Consider the following 21,527-nt stretch of genomic DNA (forward strand, 5'->3'; position numbering starts at 1 on the left):
CAGGTTAAGATTTGATGTTGACGCCGCCGCCGTCGGAAAAGCGGTGCCTATAGTCTCACTCTGCCTCGCAGGTGAGACAAAAATGGAGAAACTTATTTATAGTTCTTATCTTTAACCAATTATGTAATATAAAGTCATCTATCGTTTAACAGAATCATTGATGTGAAAAATTCTGCTTTCAGGTCCCAGCATTCAACTGCAACTGCTCTTCTGAATGATTCAAACGATTAGTTAGGAAGTATGCATGAAGGCAAAATTGTAGAAATTATAGCAATCGATCTTAGAGCATTCAACACGTTGGACCATGCTATACACCGAAATAAGTTCAAACTGACATGACTGATCAGACTGGACAAAATGACATGTGCACGATTCCTTAACTATTTTTCTAAAAGAATGCATTGCATGGTAGTAAATGGTGTAAGATTAGACAAATGAAATGTATCCTGTGGAATCCACAAGGGGCCAATCTAGGTCCCTTGCTTTTCGCCAATTTCATAAATGATATATTGGCTTGTATATTAACAAAATGCTGGATATCATTGTATCAAGACGACAGTTGTACATATTACTCCTTTAAGACAATACAAAGTATTGAAAATGTAATCAATTCCGATATGATACACTCTCAAAGTAGTTGATATGAAATAAATGTTTCTCAATACTATTAGAATGTGAGGTTATTTTAATTGAATCTAGAACAATTGATAAAGATAAAACATTTTGTAAACAGAAATGACATTATCAGGTGTACAGTTTGCATGTATCTTGGCGTACAAATACATATTGATTTTAATAGGAATGAACATTTTTTAGAAAAGATTTCATTAGGAAACTTAACATTTCAAAACTTACAATAAGAGATTATATACATGATACAATATATCTCAACATATTACAATAGTATTTTAAAAAACAATGTTAAAAAGTTAATTGGATCATTTTGATGTGGTTTGTAGTAAAAAGAAAATATATGAAAAGCTCAAAATTCTAAGAAATTCCAAATATTCTACCAAATCACTAAATACCTTCAATACCTTATAGTTACTCTAGAAGTTATAAATAAACTCTAAACATGATGTATAAAATGGTTTATCAAGATTGACCATGTTACATATACTTGATCAATCTATTTGACTGAAAGATATTTGATAATACCTTTGATGTTATTGAGACAAGATTTTCATTTATCTCTCAACCTTTGTGAATCTCTCTTTATTGAAATAAGTAGACTTAAATGTAAGAATATCATAGTTGCTGTCAGACCCACATTCAAACAATTATGAATTCAATATAGCTCTGAATGAATGTTTACGTACAATAACAAATGATAGTTAAGAAACCTATATAAAGGGAGACTTTAACATTAATTTAATGAATTCTTTAACTGTAATTTATATGACTTTGTAAATATTGTTTATAACTCTTTTCGCCCCCTAATCAATAGACCCTCTCGAATCAACTCAATGACTCTCATAGATATTTTTAAAAATGTGTGTGATGAAAATGTTAAAGCTGGTATCCTATTTAATGACATCACTGACCATCTATCCGTTTTTTTCTATGACTGAAAATAAACGCATTGAGAATGCTCTTAGGTCACATCAGTCAAATTATTCTATGAAATGTATAAACTAAACAACTATCAATGCTTTGAAAAAAGAGCTCTCTGAGATTAGTTGGATTGATTTATTGATTATTTGTCAATGTTGACTATGCTTATGAACGAGTCTTGTATAAATTCAATGAAGCTGTAGATGCATATAATTTTTCCTGTTTGATCCTCCACATTTTAGTTTGTCTTTTATGTTTTGATCATAGTATCTATGTTGTTTCATACAAGGAGCTTCGAAGCTCCTTGTTTCAGAATATATGTGTCATTTTTATCCTTAAAAAAATCTCTTAGGTAGGCCTACTTCTTTGTTTTTTGTCCATTATTTTTTTGTCACACATGTATTGAGTATTTTTGTTATTTATACATTATGTCATGTTCTTTTATGTTATACATATGCATTGTTTTTATTGTTTGAAACTGTTTTAGTTATTCATCCCTCTGTCACGTTAAAATTAGTTTGTGTGTATATTATTTGCCAATGCAGCATCAATGTTGTTTTATGTTGGACATGGGTTGTTTTGAATTGCATGCTTCTATTAACATGGCCCTGCTTAGCTGAGCTCCCTGTATAAATAAATAAATGAAATGAAAAACTGACCAACTATGTCATAGCCCCGGGTCATAGCCTTGGATGGAATACCATATAAACATTATCATCTGTACATACATTGACTAATAATAGACTACTACTTCTTTTCAAACAATACAACAAAAAACAGGCTTCATTTGTGTCTATTTCTCTTTATTCCCCACTTTGAACATCTCCAAAATCACGATAAAGAAATATGTTTTAAGTGTTTACACTTACAAATGTATATATTACACTGACAAAAAAGGCATAAATTACCATACATAATTATCTATACAAATAATACGATCACTTTGTGAATAATTTGCAAAATAAAGACATGCTTCCAAGATTAGCTAAATAGCTAAACTGATCTCAGTGAATTCATGAATTTCACAAAAAAATATCTGATGGACGCAAGTGTGCACAAGTATGGATGATAAGCAGCATCCTGGAAACATCTTAATCAATTTTTACATAAATAAATACCGCTCAATATGCTGAAAAATACACCTCTTGTTATTTCCCAACTCTTTCCTCTACAAAGGGAAACATGTGACATATCTGGAGGTAATGGACATGGAGGTTTTTCTACACTGGTTGACATGAGGTCTTTTTAATGCTCAGTCACTGAGAAAAGTTAATGTTTGGAAATTTTCTACAAAGCTATCAGGATTTTTCTCACAGGATAAAACTATTAGGCATTTACATTTTGAGTTATTACTCCACTTTTCAATAAGAATATCTTGATTAACTCTGCAACTGTAATTGATGGAGATCATTTTTGAAGAATATGTGGTGATGAAGAAAATGATGGTGACAGTGGTGATGGATGTTGATAAAAGCATATTTGACAGGTGCATGAGTTTACAGTAGAGTAGGAGTAGATGTAGTCCAGTAGGTCATAGTCAGGATTGCATTAACTTGGTAAAACCAGGTAGATGGCCTAGGGTGAAACTATGAAACCAAGTTTATTCAATGTTCAATATAAACTGCATGTATATTATTTTATCTCTATTTTAAGGAGTGTTAAATCAATATAATTGAGAAAATAGATGTAAAAAGGTGTTATTTCTTTGAATTCTTTCATTAATTTATTTGCCAATTCACACGTATTATTAAATGTATGTAGCATAGAAGCTCATGCTTTCCTTTTCATGTTGTTCTGTGTGCATTCTATCTGATTTCATTCATGTCCCACCACACACAAAAACTATCAATAATGCATTTTTAAAAGAGCACCCCAAAAATATATATTCTACAAAAAGATACAAAGGATTACATACATCTGTTCTGAGTAATGGCGCAGTCACATTTGTCTTACGGTGACCATACGGCTAGTAGAAATCAGCACTTTTAACATTTTTGTACTAGTGACATATAGGTTGTTTGAATAAAAATGAATAAAACAGCTCTTTTTGATTTCGCCGTACAGTCACTGTAGGGAGAAATGTGACTGCAACATAATTGATGAAAAAATTTGGAAAAAAACATTCATGTACAATAATTGTACACATACATGTATAGAATGTTCTGTAACTGTACTGCCAGCTTGCATGCTTTCAGAAATTGAATATTTGCCCAATTTGTAAACCAGATTTTGCAAAGCTTGCAAAAACAAATTAGAAAACTGTAACCCCCAGCTGATTGAAATCATACATCTTCTATTACACAGACCTCTCTGAGAATACCATCCAATTTGTAAACCTTTCCAGTGATCCTTCTTATTCACCCTAAATTTCTGCACTTTTCCATTATTATTTCCATTTTACGTGATTTCTTTTGCATGCCTGATGCTAGGATAGCATCTTGTATGTGATTTTTTATGAGTAAAGTGTGGTGGCCTTCTCTTGTAAGGCACCTTACCTATTGTCAGAACCGTTTTTATTCACACAGAATCCAGCAAGTGATTTTTTTCAATGTTAGTCCTCAAATTCGCCATAGGCAAAGAATTGGGAAAATACAAGTGTTTTGTTCATTTAATTTTTTTTGGGGGGGGTGGGGCAGTTACCTCAAATGACCTTTGACCCTGAAATTCTACTACACCATCTGCTTTATATTTATGCGATAACATTATTTCATTTTCATGGAAAAGAAAGTTGTAATCTAAAATCTTGAAAATTAAACATCTTAACTATTAATCACAATGGTCAAAAAAAGATATGTGCTCAAAGTTTATTACCTCAAAGGACCTTATACCTTGATATTGTGACCACAAATTCATGCTAAACAATCAGTGATAATAGACTAATTTTGTGTCCTGGTTTGACAAGAGAAATGTCATGATGTAATCAGAGTTTTGACATTTTCACAAACTTAACCTTCTTGGTTTATTGTGATGTTGACTGCACCTTTGCAGCCATAAGAAAAAGCAGACCACTTTGTCTTCATTCTGCTCTGCAGGTGAGAAGATAAATAATCATGGTCTCAATTAACAAGCCCCCATAATTTACGTCCTTGAAAGATTTTATTCCAAATATTAAAAGGTCATTCATTATCTTAGGGAAAATCTTAATTAGATCTGTACAGTATAACTTCAAATGTGCATCTAAGGAAGAACAAGTGGAGCACCTCTGGCAGTCTCACCTGCATTACGCAATTCGATATAGCAGCAGTGCTGGCTTTGAAAGCTACTATAAAATAATTATTCACAAAAAACACCATTCATATCATACAATATGAAATTCATTGAACCTAAATAAAATTTGACCTAAATCATGTGACCTTAAGACTTGTCAGTGATACTTGATTATCCCTATGTCCACAATTCATAGACTCCATAAACTTTGAAAGTTATGACAGCATTTTAATAATTATCTCCAACATGCCTGTGGCCAAAGTTCATTGACCTAAGATGACCTTTGACCTTGGTCATGTGACCTGAAACTCACACAGGATTTTCAGTGATACTTGATTACTCTTTGTCCAAGTTTCATGAATCAGATCCATAAACTTTCAATGTTTTGATGGTAATTCAACAAAAACCTCCCACTTGTCCAAAGTTCATTGACCCTAAATTACTTTGGTCATGTGACTTGAAACTCAGGGAGGATGTCCAGTAATATTTGATTACACTCATTGCCAAGTTTCATGAACTAGGTCCATATACTTTCAAAGTTATGATGACATTTCAAAAACTTAACTTCAGGTTAAGATTTTGATATTGACTCCCCAACATGGTTGTCTAAGTTCATTTACCCTAAATGACCTTTGACCTTGGTCATGTGACCTGAAACTCGGGCGGGATGTTCAGTAATACTTGATTTACCTTATGTTTAAGTTGCATGAACTAAATTAATATACTTTCTATGATATGCTGCCATTTCAAAACTTAACCTTCAGTTAAGATTTCATGTTGATGCTGCCCTCGCCGTCGCAAAAGCGGCGCCTTTATACCCTTTTCATAAACCTATCCTTCAATTAGCCGCCTAAGAGTAATGCGGATAATTCAATAAAAATTGCGTTCATAAACTCTGAAAATAAAGCCGCATTATTTTTACGAACGCCCGTCCTGAAAAAGGGGGATAATCGCCATGACAACTGGACACGCCCCCTCCAATGCGGTTGTGTTGGAAAAGGGTGACCTTGTGACCGCACCATGGCAATTATCCGGAAATTATTTGGAAATGCGTTCATAAACTCAAAATCTTGTCCCGATGCTGCTATTATGCGGATAATAGCAGCATCAGAGTAATGCGGATAACTCTTGTCCTCCTCCAATTTTACGACCAAATTATGCTGCTATTAGCCGCCTAATTCATTTTAATGGGGTTTATGAAAGGGGTATTAGTCTCATTATGCCATGCAGGTGAGACAAAAATTACACATCCACTGTAAAGGGGGGGGGGCTGAGGGTGAAAACATATATATCTGGCCTACCATGACAGTATGGTATATTCGATATTCTATTATATTCAGAAATAAATACTTTCATAAATAACATAAAGCTAAAAAAATTAAACCCTGTAATCGAAATAACAAAATGATGCTTCATGTACAGTACATGCATACTAGAATTCCCATCGATCACAGAACAAAAGATACTATCCATTTACTACATAATTTCGAAATAAGTGAATACATGGACTTTTTACAGAAGTAAAATTGAACATAACAATTATTGATAACTTGTGGCAAGAACTTTCTCATCTTAATCTCAATTTCACACACATATGTCTATTTAAACATGATGCTCTCCGTTTTTATTATTGGGATAAAAATGAAATAAAAACAATTACTAGTATTAGTGATTTCAATACAATCAATACAGTCAATTGGTATTTTTCCATGAAACTCAAAATTAAGATTACAAGCAATCATTGATTTGCTATGTTTTAAGTTTTAACAATGAAAATAAATACATGTACATATATTATAGGTACATGGTATGTACATTAAAGGTACATGGTATGTACATGTGTGCTGTTTTAAACTTAGCGACAGAAAAAAGAGTACTGCTTCAACAAAACCAAATCAATTTCAGAGCAATGCTGATGGAGATCTGATCATGAATACAACTGGAAAAGAAAGTTCTCCCAACAAATGAACACAACTATTACCTTTCTTTACTTTTTTTCATTCTCTAAGATATACTTGGAACTCACATTATATTGAGGTGCACAAAATATTAACAGTGACCCAACCCCTTGGAACTCTCTACCAAGTGCTATTCAGTCACAAAATAATCCTGAACTTTTTAAAGACCCACCTTAAAATGTATTTATTTAAAATAATTACATGTATTGTATACAAGCCATTCATTTGTAATTGTATTCAGTGTAGAAATATTGTTTTGTTGGTGCTTATGCTTCAAAATTGTAGAAAAATATTGAACTCCTTGGATAGTATTCTGAACTCTGGTTTGAACTATGGATAACTACTTTCTGGCACAAATATTTATTGGTACATGTTCAATTTATCAAATCATTTGATGCCGAAAACATTCAGGACTGTCTGGGAATGACAACCAAAATATCTTCCTTTATTATAAAAGCAAGGGGAGACAAAACACTAAAAATAAGATATGGCTTCCCATAATTTTAGCATAGAATTAGATTGTGATCTATTTTGGACTGGACTTCAGAATATGGGACATTGAATGTAAAGCATATCCTTCAACCGGTACAGATCCAGGATTTTCCAAGGGGGGGGACACATTTTCCCCCAAGGAATAATTTGACAAGCAAAAAAAGGGTTTTGAAGCAAGAATAAAGGACATTTCGTCCACAGAAAACATCTCACAAGCAAAAAAAGGGGGGACACTTCTATCGTAACATCATTTTTACATTAAAAATTTTAATCAAACCTCTCAAAAGGGGGGGGCACGGGCTGGCTTTGCATCCCCCCCCCCCCCGATCCAGTGTCCTTCACAATTTTATGATATAATTATGATGGTGATGATGCCAGAGTCTCATACTACAGAACTTTCGTTATCATTGAAAGTAATCAAATCAAATGGTTTTATAGTTATGGTCCCAGTGGTTGATGATGCAATGCAACACATGGTACAGTCTCTATTTCATTGACAAATGCTTTTTAATGGCATAATTAACAAAAGATGTTCATATCATAAGGGCTAACCTTTAAGTACTGGGAGATTGCATAATTGCACTGTACTTTCAGGAAAATGAACCAAATTAAAGCATGTGTCAAGATTTGGTGAATGAAGAGGGTATTTTCTTGAAATGATTGACTTGAGCATTCATAGATTTTGAAACAGTAATTGACTTTCTTTCATTTAAAGGGGTGATAAATATTGGTAATGTGGGTTTTTTTCACAAAGTTCAGGTTGCATGATTCCATGGTTCAAAGCTATTGAGCAATGGTCCGATAAAGCAAGCCCGTTCATAGAAGTGCCCACTTAATACACCGGCATTACAAGAACTGGAAAATGCAGAAGAATATACTACAAGCACACAAAAGTTAGAGCATAAAAAGGGACAATTTCAAACTTTAATCGACTAGTGATGATTCATATTCTAATAACATTATTGAATGGGAAAGTTGATTCTCCCCTATTGCCAGGTATTTACAGTGTAATAAGACATTGAGTGATTTCAAGTTCAGAGTTGACCTCTTGGTGTTGGTGTTAGGTTACGATTATAACACCAAACATAAAATGAAGATGGTCCCGAATCGTCACACACACTAGTTGATGAGATGTCGACAATGTGATCTGGATCAGTTTTACAAACTCTGAATAAGTTTTGGAGCTAGGGGAATCAATCCAAATTCCAACACAAACACCAAGGCTAACACCGGACTTGAATTCACCCATTTTAGTCAGTGGTAATATACAAGTACATGTGTGATATTAGAGAACTGACACCCTCTAACTTTCTGGGCCACAAAGATTTTTGAATGCTTTTTTGAGACTCAAATCAATCACAACTTTAAGATAAGACCCTAGATCAAGATTTGGTTGCTGTGACACATTCATCAATAAAATAGACATGGATGCGGCATAGCTTTCGAGGCAGCTTTGCCAGAAACCGAGTTCATGTTTTATGCATCAGCTGATTGACTTAACGTGAAATCACTGAAACCCCGACAGGCTAGGTCTGAATCTCAATCTCATCTGAATCTCAATCTCATTGCCAGAGACAGAGGCTCGCAAGACAGGAGGAAAAATTCTTGCACGCTCTTTAAATGTGTTGATATCTCAAGACAAGAACTTGTCAATTAATTATTTATAAATCTCTATTGCCTAAAACAGATGAGAGTATCTTTTGTTTCATCAATAATATAAGTGCAACAGATCATTACTCGTACATGTACACATATATCTCCAACAGCCCAATCTGGGGCCCATTGCACTACAAAGCGATACCTTTCAATGCAACTAAAAAAACACTCAAGCGCAAGTCCCTCAAACACTCATTACATTGGATGAATTTTAAGCTGCATTTGATTTTGGGGGTTTGTGTTTGATTGTAAGTTTGTAACTCTTTATGCAACGGGTCCCTGATAAAAAAAGACACGAAAATATTCAACTGAATACAGAGTGTTAGCGGTGAAGACACATTAAAAAGAAGGACTTTCTCTTTCAATCTTAGAAACTTAAGGAGTATTTCATTTTAAAAGAGGTCCTCAAATCCTCTCAGACATATTGTAAATACATAAATAGATAGTAATAAGAATATACAGGATTCAGCTTTAAAAGTAGTAAACATGGTTTAAATGACATCAAATTAAGTGGGAGGGTGGGTCCAGAAAAGGAATTATATGGGATGGGATGTCAATAGAGGTAGAGAATTTCAAACCAAATATGGAATATATTCAGAGTAATGATTGTATTAATTTCTTATTGGCTTGTAATTCTAAGTGTACTGTACAAATAAGGTTAACCTTCAGGTACATAGATATGAACGGACAGCCCCATATTGTTTTGGTCTTAGGTTGCTGATTAAAAGAAGTTGATTAATCACAGTTAACTTAATTTGAAACAAACTAAATTGCTCTTTATTCTTTAAAAAATTACAATTATTTTGTGAACACTTCATAGCCAAGTGATATCACATACAGAGGTATTAATGATTCATCTATAATAAAGCTTCAACTATGAAACTAATAGCAGTATATAAAGAATGCAGCATGATATAGACCTTGACAGAGTCCAAGCCACTTTTTAATATGGCCAGTACAGGCCAAGGGGATGAAGCTGTTTGTAAGTTGCACACAAGTGGAATTTATTTTGCGTGCTTAAAACCAGATTTTTAACAACTACAAAAGGTGAAACCCCTCTAAGAAGATGGACATGATCAAAGACTATCACAAGTGATACTTTACGGGGAAAAAATTGAATAAAAATGAGAAAGTTATGAGTATTTGAATGTTGAGATCACTATTTTTTCTTTGATATTTCTGTTTCATGAAATATAACAAATTTTAAAAGTTTCATTCCCCTTTAAATCTGGGGCACGTTACACAAAGCTTAGCAATGATCGTAGAACATTTTTCTACGATTGATTCCATTGACTACACTGTACAATCAATCGTGAAAATCAAGCGTACTATATCAATCGCTAACCTTGAATGGAAAAATCCTGACCTTTTCAATGACCCATGCCTCAGCTAACTTTTTATCAAAGGTCCATTTTCCATTAAATCATTTATTTCTCACTTCCCTGACATTTCATAGAATGCTCTTAAATAGAATTTCTATGGCATGCTTTAATATGACTCTGAACTTCAGGATCTGTATTCTTAACTCACGGTCTTCATGTAAAGTATATAAGTCTTAGATGAGATTTATGGGAAGCTAAAAATGTTTACTCTGTGTTTCTCTAATCTTTACCAAGCACTTTATTTCAATGGTGGGAAAAGGGCAGCTTTTAGAGAACAGTGTGCCAACGTTGTTGATGATTTTAATATTTGGCTCCTTAATGACCAATGGCTAGACTACATGTTTAGATAAAGTTAGCGTGAAGTTCAGATTCCAAGCCATGATAGTTTCATAAAAGCAAGCCCCTGATTTGAAGAGTATAAAGCAGGAGGGATATCTTTGGTCCCTTGGTTTTTTTTTTCAAACCTAAACGTATGTTCTCTGAGTTTCCTACCAATCTGAGCTAACGTAAGCATTCATAAAAGATTTGGCTTTGGTTGGTTCACAAATAACAGGACATTGGTCACATGACATCACCTATCACGATGAGCTGGGACTGTAAGCGTTGTTCTACCCTACGTGACAAGTCCCCAGAGTACCCGATGGCTGTACTCAATAGAGGGCGCTTTCCACTGGATACCGGCTCCACCGCTTCCGCCGACCAGAGCGTAATGATGTCACTCATCGCACGATGACTGAGCTGATCATGAGATGGCACCCCCAACACACGATGACAGACTCCGCAAGAAACAAGCCTTCATCACGAGATTATGGCGTTTGAGAATCGAGGCACTACTTGGATACTGTCGGCACTCCGTGATCTCTTTACACTGGTGTGGGATGGAACGTCTCTGGGTTTGTCCTCTGCTGGTTTGGAGAATACCTGTTGGATAACAGACCAAGCTGGTTTGTGTGCTGTTTTCAATGTTTACATGTAATTTCTTTTTTGAGCCTTCAAGAACTTTTAAAACACGACAATACATGTATTTGCACTGACAAAGTGACACATCTGATTCATTGCACAATAAACGGTACATTCTTTTCTTCTTATTTGGAAGCGTCCCACCTATGACCAACATAGACATCGTTTCCAAACCAATTGTGTTTTATCCATAATACAGTTTCATTGATAGTCTATTCTGAATAGCATTCAACTTCGGAGGGAAAAAAATATGATCATATGCATACAAGTACATATCACCATACAAACAAGTGCCTTGAATGCTGCTAAGATTCCTTGGCAGACCTGGGGAAATTTCACAAAAATTAAAGTGTGACTTACGGTTATACTTGAATGCTCTTTCCTATGAGCACATGATATTTAATATGTAACCTTATCAAATGATACGCAGTAGTGCATGCCCTTTTAGCATGATCTGACCAATGCATTGAAGTGTTATACCACGCGATACCCAGTTTGACTGGTCTATGCACACAATAACAGATAAACGTGAGTCAGAGAACTGTGACTGGTACAGTACATATACTATGCAACTGTGAATCTACTAGTACGATTCTAAGTCACACTTAAAGCTTAGTGATACATCCCCTGGAAACACTCCATGAATTTCACAATTGACCGTTCAATAGTGAATTGTAATGGTTGAGTGTTTCCAGGGGATGTTTCACAAGCTTTAAGAGTGACAAAATTCTCATTTTTCTTGCCATTGGTTTTAAAATTCATTTAAACATTCAGCTGGAAGAATTTCTTTTTTAAATGTATATAATATAATATAAGTAAACTGCCACAAACAAGCCATGCATCACAAGTTAACAAGGCAATTAGGCAAATATTGACACTACAGTGCGTATCAAAAAAAAGTTTACACTTTGAAAAAGCTCTGGGAATTAAAAAATATACAACATGTGGGTAATTTTTCCACATATAATGTTGGGTTTGGGTCTCATCTATCCAATGAAAGTAAAACTTTTGACAGAATGTTACTCTTGAGTGAGCAATGTCCATTTTTGTAAAGCTCGCAGAAATCTGTTTGCGCAGAAATGCTCGTTTTCACGCAGTGTCAAGGGGAAAGGGCGAAATCAAACTTACCCTGCGATACATTTTTCCTGCATTTCCCTTGCACTTTTAGTCAATTAAGATAAAACAGATACATTCAAGCATTTTTAAACAAATTTGCCACCCAAATTGAAATTTCAACACTTGTAAGGACAACTTTTACCCTTTTTGTGCCAGCTGGATCTGAGGACATAACTGAATCTGAACAAAAGTTTACATCAGACATCTCCAGTACTTTTTCACTAAGTTTTTATTATTTAAAGTGGGTTGACATTTATTATTTCCTTTAATACTTGTTTCTCCACTCTTTTCCCAAGCTCAACATGATTAACAGAATGAAAATCAAGCCTAATTCATTTTATGTAAATCACAGCTCGGTGTAAATCAAATATCATCTTGATGGCCTTGGTGTGAGGGGGAGTAGGGCGGGTGCAATGCACTCTTCGAAGTGTATTGGGCAAGGAAACAAGTTGAAAGAGGTCAAAGATATCTTCAAATTAATTTTACTTGCTAAGTGACGTGTTCTTCATGATAAAGGTTTACTTTTATTCGCATAGCTATTTCAACGTTCTGCGCAAATCATTTTTCACTAACTTTTCAAAAGTAAGTGGTGCTCACTCAAGCGGAAATATTTTTCGATAGTTATATCGTCATTTGCTTGAATGGATCTGTACCAACGTTAAAATGTGAAAAAATCTTCAGGATATTACAAATGTATAATTTTACAGGATTTTTTCAAAGTGTAAACTTTTTTTTGATACGCACTGTATATACTGATTTCTTCTTCTCAATCAACATTACTACAGTAAATGTATCAAGGGATTTATGTTTCACTGCACATGCACATAGCATGCTAACATGCTCTGAGACATGAAAGGAGAGTAGGAGACAATTCATTTTTCAAAATTCAAGCAATGCCATAGCCATAATAAATCCTTACATGTATTTAGTTTAGTTTCAACCACAAAGCTGAGTCATTTATAATTTCTGTAGTACAACTTCTTGATCAATAGATATGAAACCTTGTTAAGATTCTAATCAACTCATATTAATGATTATGAATGCACGACAAAATAAACACCTACATGAATTGCAACCGAAACAGGAATTTTTAAATGGATGATATAAGTATTAGAAACCAAAACAAATATGATTTACAGTACAATAAATATTTTAATTTGAAGAGATAACCAATGTCCTATTTATACATGTATGTGTTTCCACAAAATTTTGTTTTGAACACTGTATACACTTGGATTCCTTTTTTGCTACAACCACTGTGATATTGTGGTTCATCGACATCAACATCATTGTTATTATGAAAGTGATGGTTACATTTCATAAAAATTGCCTTCTCCTTTTTTTAACAAACAATAAATACCTATAGTATTGGTAAATCTCCCTAACGTACATGTCACTTTTTCATACATGTACATTTTCATTTCATTACTAGAATATCATCATGTGTGCCCTTACACAGTAATGATGAGGAGGATATGTATTTTATTGGATAAATACTTATTCTATAAAATAAAAATGACATATCTGCATATTTGTATTATTTATAAAAAAAGAAAACATTATCAAGCATGGAATAGGATGAAAATTTTAGGACTTAATTCTTATCTACATAGGGCTATTTTCAAATAAAAATAAAGAAACAACATTACTATGAGAGGGCTTACTGTATACTGGTATATTTCTATCATTTTGTATCAAGTATTATCTTTTTTGTTTACATCTGGGGGTACAATACAACCAAAAATAACCATATGTACATGTACCCCCCAGGGCGCGACAAACCCGCTTGCCCGCTTGCCCGGGGCAAGTGAAAATGATGTGCGGGCAAGCACCTCTCAAAGTCAATTGCCCGATCGGGCAAGTGGTTGTTGCGTCTTTTTTTTCAGTACCGTACCTCGTTTTTCCATAAATCATCCAAAATCCACACTCAAAATCATGAATCAGCCTTAAAAAATAACGAGTAGCGCAGTTTCAAATTCCGAAATTGCGTTATTTTTTCTGTACCACGTATTTCCATACATGGTACCGTACCGGGTATGAAAAAAATCAACGCAATGGCCGGGAAACAGTTGAATGTAGTATAGGGGTCCATTATGACTACCACCATGTGCAATTTCTAATGCACATTTTCCCCCTTCCGATATCACAATTCTGTGATAAAATAATTAGAATTACACAGGAAATAAATCACAGAGTCTAGTAACCTCGCATTGGTGAGTTGTCATGTCATTCGGCTTTGCTTTTCAAAACGGCCTATTAACATCTAAAATAACTTGCCGTATTTGTTAATTATGACGTAAAATTCATTTGTTTCCCTTTCTGAGGGGATGAGGTAAATATCAGACAATAAATCATCAAACAAAGCTCCATCTATTTTACAAGGCCGGCGGGAGGCTCACACACGTGCGCATACTAGCTAGCCAGTCTGAGCTCTGTCTCTCTGCCAGAGCTCTGGGGGACAATTCGCTCAGTAAAGGCCTCAATGATGGTGATTTTCTGTTTCAGACAGAGTTTATATTTCGGGTATATTATTCAAAACTTCCAATAAAGTTTGATGATTTCTTTATTGTCATGTATATTTAAGTTATTAATGAATACATTCTCACCAAATTTAGACTCCCCCATAGAGAAATGCAATTTTCGTAGAAGTCTGCGTTTTCAAAGAACTTCAGGAAAAGTTAGGGTATGTGGGCCTTTATTACATGGCCGAGTACAGGTTATTGTACTGGAATAGGTGAAGTAGAAATTAGATATTGAATTCATTTATATCAAAGTTCAACTCACAGTCACACCCACACAAACACACGCACACACACACACACACACACCCAAGATTCTAAGCATAGTGAAAAAGATTACTTAAAAATCATACAATATTACCGTAAACAATGTTACTAATAATTCATTAATAAGTGAAAACATGTAGATAAAATTATTGACCGAGTGGAACATCATAAATGATGAAGAAAAGACTTGATGGTTTCCAATTAATTTTTTTTTAATCAAGGAAATATGGAAAATAAATGACCATTTCATGGATTTAAAGATGCAAAATGTGAAATTTTAGCCACTCCACTTTTGATGATAAAATAATTTTTTCCAAGTCAATAAAGAGCTGAACATTTTTCACTGGCTTTCTTTATAGTTTCCAACTACGGTAAATGAAAGCAATTCTAATGAAATATGTTACGCAGGTAGCCATTTCATGGATTTAAAGATGCAAAATATGAAATTTTAGCAACTTTTGTTGAAGGGTTTTTTAAAACCTTAAATAGCCATAAAATATTGATTTTTTTTCTCCAAAATAAACGTAAAGACTCAGGCCTACGTTGCTGAAAATATCCTTTTCAATGTGTGTTCTTTTATACTGGACATGATTCTCAATTGTTATTTAGTATACCTTAATAAAAATAAGAGTAGTGCCGTCATAATGAAAAAATTTATTTAATTATTATTTTAAAAATTATTTTAAAAATTGGGCAAGCAGTTTTTTCTATCGGGCAAGCAAATTTTTTCATCACTTGCCCAACAGGGCAAGTGACAAAAATACAGGCCTGCCCCCTAAAGCCTTATTTTCAAACCAAACATACATGTATGTCTGCTTCCATGTATAAAGGAACAGCAATTCAGGTCACAAAATTCCGGCAACACAAATGAAATGACTAGAAAATTGAATCAAATTGTGAGGTTGAATCCTTAAAATTTAAAAGACAAATTCTGAAGAAGAGAAACTCTTAACAAATAGATATCTTGCCAAATTGTACTCCATTTAGATTTTGTAATGTAATAAAAGTCTGGGTGACTTAATAAAAAACTGAAATACAAAACATAAGGAAGTAACAGAAGCGCAAGATGCTGGTATGCAATATGCTGCAATGGATATCATAATCAATACCATTTTACAATGATGATGACTCCCTCTACTGTCCACCAATATATATTTTCTTGGAATTAAAAATATGTGAGCATTCCAAGTCTTCTTCATCTAAGAATAATTCAATCTTTATACCGTACTTGTAAGCACTCTGAGTATGAATCATTTGATCCACAAAATAAAATCAATATGATGTTGGATACTTGTCTACAAACAAGCCCTGTAACAAGTGTAAACACTTTATATTACAGGTATTGTTTAACTTTGTGAGCAGCCAATTTAAAGAATTCTCAAACCAAGATGAAACATGTGTACAAGTGCATGTATTAGAACTAATAAACCCTGAAAACAACCATTATTGAGAATGAAAAGCTAAAACTACAAGGCAAACCCAGATTTTGTAAATAGGTGTCTTATAGACGCCTAAATAGTAGGGGAAGGCGGGGTAAGTTGAGCATAGGGGCAAGTTGAGCCACCAGCCCCAGGCCAATAATGAATGAGTCAGACATTGTGGTGGTGTCATGTATTGATGACCCATAGCATTACCCCTAACCCCACCATATTGTTTTCAACTTTGAAACAAAAAGTAGTTTTTTAGAGGGAAAAATATGAATTTCAGCCAAAAAAGTAAAAGAGTGTGAAATAGATAAGTGCTTTGTAAACACACACGTCTTTAAATATAATAAAGACATGATAACAACATTATTAGTCCAGGTATGGATCTTCATTCTTGTCATAGTCTTTTATATGATGGATGCATAATAAATGTGTGGATACAAAATTATCGCACTAAGTTCGGACTGGGGTAAGTTGAGCCAAACAGCATGGGGCAAGTTGAGCCATGGTAATTCCTATGGTAATGTATCTTAAAAAACAAACAAACCATAAAAATCGATTGAAATGCTGGCTGAAAGGAGCAAATGTACATGAATGCTCTTTTCCTTTTAAAGGATGTTAGTATTCATAGAGAATTAGCAAGTGAAAAGACTTTAAACAAAAAATTGACATGCTGGTTCTCCCCTCATACATTTTGTACATAGTTTTTGTGGCTCAACTTACCCCAGAAGGTGGCTCAAACTTACCCCATATATGGGGCAAGTTGAGCCATTTGACATTGTTTTTTTCAAAGGTCACGATGACTTTCAGTGTGGGGATAGAAAGTTATATATAGGTGGAAAATATTTCAGAAGAATTAAATTTCAAGGCAAGGTACTTATTTTGACAAGATTATTAATCATATCAATTCTAACATGCAAAAAGCAAAAACTGTCACAACTTACCCCGCCTTCCCCTACATATAAGTGTATGGGATGAAATTAAGATGGTGTTTCCGGTCACTTTATATTTCAATTTTTGAAGCACTAAATAATTATTTTCGAACCCAATTTTTTCTGGGCTTCATTTTTGTTACATATCACAGACACAGGTGACAAGTGTGACCTTCTAGCTCAGATTTTTTTAAAGTCAAACCAATGTTAACCAATCACTTTAAGAGCATGTGCAGTTAAAAGTCATTCTCGAAACAAAAAAGAGCAATGCACAAAAGGACTTTCAACGTGCAATCTTCTATTAAACAGCACAGCTGCTGCTGCTGCATGCATATCAAATGCCACACATGCATGCATAGTTGTATTCATATGTATACACATCAGAGAGATGCAGACAGGTATCACAGCAGCACCACATAATGGCTATAAAAAAATGTTTATTTACCATAACAGAGGGGGGGGTATTAGGGTTGGTCACTCTGTTTTTTTAATTGATAGGAAAGTTTTGACTCTAAATGGAAATTATGGTTTGGTCTCGCACAAGTGCCCTATGCTTCAGCATCAACAATGATCTACCAACCCATTCGCCAATATTTTTTTTTCAACAGAAAAAGGCTGAAAATTAGGATCAATCAGCACATCAATTTTGAACAAAAATATAAAACTAGGCAGGTTTCATTGGGTTTAGTCTGCTTAAAAGGCAAACAATATAGGGGGCACGTTACCTATGGCCCCCTGGTTACCTACCGTAAGTAACGGTGTATTAACCGCACCTTTTTCTCGGCGGGATAGAAGCAAAAGTCGGGGGTGCGGTTTATACACGGTGCCGGGTCTGAGCCAGCCCGCCGCAACCCCTCCCGTACATGTTCGTTGTCTGCCAGTTCACAACACATCGGGTGGCCAGGCGTAGCCGACCAGGCAATGTCGTTTAGAGGGGTATGAGCCGCGGGTAATGGGAAGCGAATATTAATTAAATGTTGTCCATAACAAACGCACCCACCTTTGTGACAGTAATTTTGACTTTATTCTCGATTCAAAGTAGTGAAGTTCCCTGGCTAATTTTAAAAGAGACGCCAAGCATACTCAATAATATTTTGTCACCGCTGAGCGAGAGTTGAGTGAGCTTAGAGATTGCGTTGTAATGTGGTTATAGTGCGACTTAAGCTGGCGCTATTCAAAGTCCCGTTTCGCGCCAGCTTGTTTTTTTTCCTTCCTGTTTGCTTTTCATAAGATACCATGTAAACCACACGCGCACGAGAGAGACGGCACGAAGCCGTAAAAAACAACTGGAAAAAATGTCAATTTCTTTGTTTCTTGAACCTTCCTGTAATCCCGTATCCAAAATTCATGCTAAGACATCAAATTTCTGAGAAGTGATTGTGAGGTTGTGATGCAAGAAATGTGAATGTTTCTTCCTCCTACGCTGGGAAAGACACAGATCATAATTTGATAAGATGTACTGGCATGACTGGTACTGTATCGTAGTTTGCAATGTAATGGCAGTGCTGTGTGTGTACACTGTGACTGTGAGGTGAGTGAGTGTGTAAGTTGCCAATATTGTCGGGACCGTTCTTTCTTTCTAACATTTGTAGATGAATTGATCAAGAACAGCAGATTTCCGCATACCGGTAATCTCTTTGGATACTTTGAAATCTTAAAAACTTAGATTTTGTTTCTTCGTACCTCAAATATGCATGTAAATGTGAGAGGATTTTTTTTTTTTAGTCCAAAGTTGGGGTGCGGTTAGCACGGGTACGGTTAATGCACCGTTACTTACGGTAACTTAAAGAATGTTTTGTTTCTAGTACATTAGGTATGGATGTAAATATATTGCACTCTTAGCAAAACCATGTAACAATGCTTGGAAGCTGTTGAAATGTGATTTTTGTGTAGAATGATGAAAATTTCTTGGACTGATCATGTCAGCAATGCAGATGTCCTTGAAAAGGCCATATCATCCTGTTCTTTGATGTAGCAACTCGAAAGATACGCTTCTTTGGCCACATTCTCTGTAAGAACGCTTTAGAGACAGTGGCCCTTGCCGGTGCTATAGAAGGAAAGAGGGTATGTGGACGCCAGCGCTTGACATCCCACTCTTGACTTAGTGATGCTACTGGCATACAACCCATGGACTTCATAGGCTGATGCCAAGAAAGGAGGGAATGCATTTTGATGGACAACGTCAGACTCTGGCATGCCACTTTATTAGAATGGACACGAGGTACGGAAGAAATGGACAGTAACATGCACATGGTGTCATACTGAACTCATCTGGTGAGCTTTAATGACTTTTTTGTACTATTCAAAACGTGTGTAATACTTACCTCTAGTTTCTGGGCTCGTTCTGTACTGAGTGGTTCAAGTGGGAAGGCAAGTTCGTGGGTGTCTGCAAGTTCTCGGAGGTCAAAGTAGTACTTAGCATATACACTGGCTGACACATTGATGTTGAATTGGAGAAGTTCTAGGAACTGTCGCTCTAATTCATTCCTGAAAGAAAATTACATACCGCTTTAGTAGGTTAACTCTGATACTATCCATTCATGTTCGGGTTTAATTCACTGAATAGATGATTTTGCATGAGAGAAGTGCAGATTTACTGTATCTCAATTCAATACCGTAAGGGCAAAAACAGGTTACTCCAAGTCTTGTCTAGATATTCCTACGCTTTGTGATGGGCCTCCCTTGATATTATTGGATCTATGAATATGTTTTTAATTTTTCCTTTCCTTTTGAAAATTGTATTCTTTTAAAGAACAAAATTGTACTTCCGTATTTTCAATAAAAAAGTGATCTACACATATGCTCTAGTGAAGGTTGTGCGCACATTATAGTACATGAACCTCTATGAACAATAAGCAAATAATCAGTTGGTGAAGGTGATGGGCAAACTATCACTTTCAAAGCGAACTGTATGTAGCTCTCTTTCCGAAGCGAGGCCGAGAAAAGATTCTATCACTGTGAGTGATGATTGATGGGGAAACTTCCCTGTATCACATGACCGACTTCTGACCAATCCTATAGCAAGATTCTTTGTATATAATATTTGATACTCACATATCTTCTACTGTTAGTTCTCTTAGAATCTGACAGTAGTCTACATTCCAGACTGCTTGGTCGTCCCATACTTTGGAAGCTAATAGGATAGCACCAAGGACCATTCGTTTCCAGTTGCTAGGCGTAATGTTAATTTCAGCATATGTTAATAATCTCTCTAAATACACCTGCAGAAAAAAAATAAGAATAATATCAAAGGCTTCATTAGATAATAATGTAATATTATAAAGGAAAGTAATCATAATCAACAGCTTTGCAATGATTATCCAAAGCAAGGAAAAAAATCACAATGGCAATTATGCCCCCTTAATGCTCATAAGAAACTTGGAAATTCCCTGGAAAATATAAAAGAACCCCTGAAAATTCCTATTCTCTCAATTTTAAAGCAGTAAGCTTTAATGTTGCAGATTAGGCAGTAGGTTGTGAAAGTAGCTCCTTAGAATTAAAAATCTTTCTTCTTTTTTTTGCTTGATCCCTTGGTTAAACCTACAGTATGGTTGGAACTATTTGCGAAAATATTTATCAGCTTTACCTCGTTTTGGACTTATTTGTGCAAAAACTTTAGTAGATCAGACTCCCATGTTTCGATTGACGATTCCCATTCTATTCGCATATATATATATCGGCAGACAGGGAATGCAACAATTTTACATTCTCTCATTTGAACCATTCTTTCGAAACCGACAACCCGATATACACGAAGTTTACGGCTGATTCCTGTCGCGGTGGCGAAACATTTTGACTCTTCCAAATCAGTTCAATGATGTCAAAATGCTACATGATTGTCTCACTACTTCCACTGCAAGCTCCGGCACATGATTTGACAAATGACAATGGAATGAAATGGATATCAGACCAACTGGTTATGGGACAAAATGGTCAAAGACAAAATGGTAATTAGACAAAGTAATGAATGGACCTAATGGTTGTTAGACAAAACGTTGATGGATGGAATGGCATTAGACTATTAAAATGAAAGTAGACCATGTGATGAGTGGATGAGTTG

The 21,527-nt window shown here is 35.0% G+C and overlaps 1 protein-coding gene across 1 annotated transcript in view; it reads right to left on the minus strand.

Moving 5' to 3' along the window:
• Window positions 1–10,121: 10,121 nt before the first annotated feature.
• The window catches only part of LOC121418372 (cyclin-Y-like protein 1), a 29,170-nt gene continuing 17,764 nt past the window's right edge, over window positions 10,122–21,527 (minus strand). Inside the window, exons 7-9 of the mRNA XM_041612208.1 lie at window positions 20,522–20,688; window positions 19,792–19,954; window positions 10,122–11,170 (exon numbers count right to left, since the gene is read on the minus strand). Coding sequence (XP_041468142.1) covers window positions 11,048–11,170; window positions 19,792–19,954; window positions 20,522–20,688 — 453 coding nt within the window. The 3' untranslated portion in view covers window positions 10,122–11,047. The remainder of the gene's footprint in view (window positions 11,171–19,791; window positions 19,955–20,521; window positions 20,689–21,527) is intronic.

The sequence above is a fragment of the Lytechinus variegatus genome, chromosome 1, assembly GCF_018143015.1.
Source record: "Lytechinus variegatus isolate NC3 chromosome 1, Lvar_3.0, whole genome shotgun sequence".
Lineage (NCBI taxonomy): Eukaryota > Metazoa > Echinodermata > Echinoidea > Temnopleuroida > Toxopneustidae > Lytechinus > Lytechinus variegatus.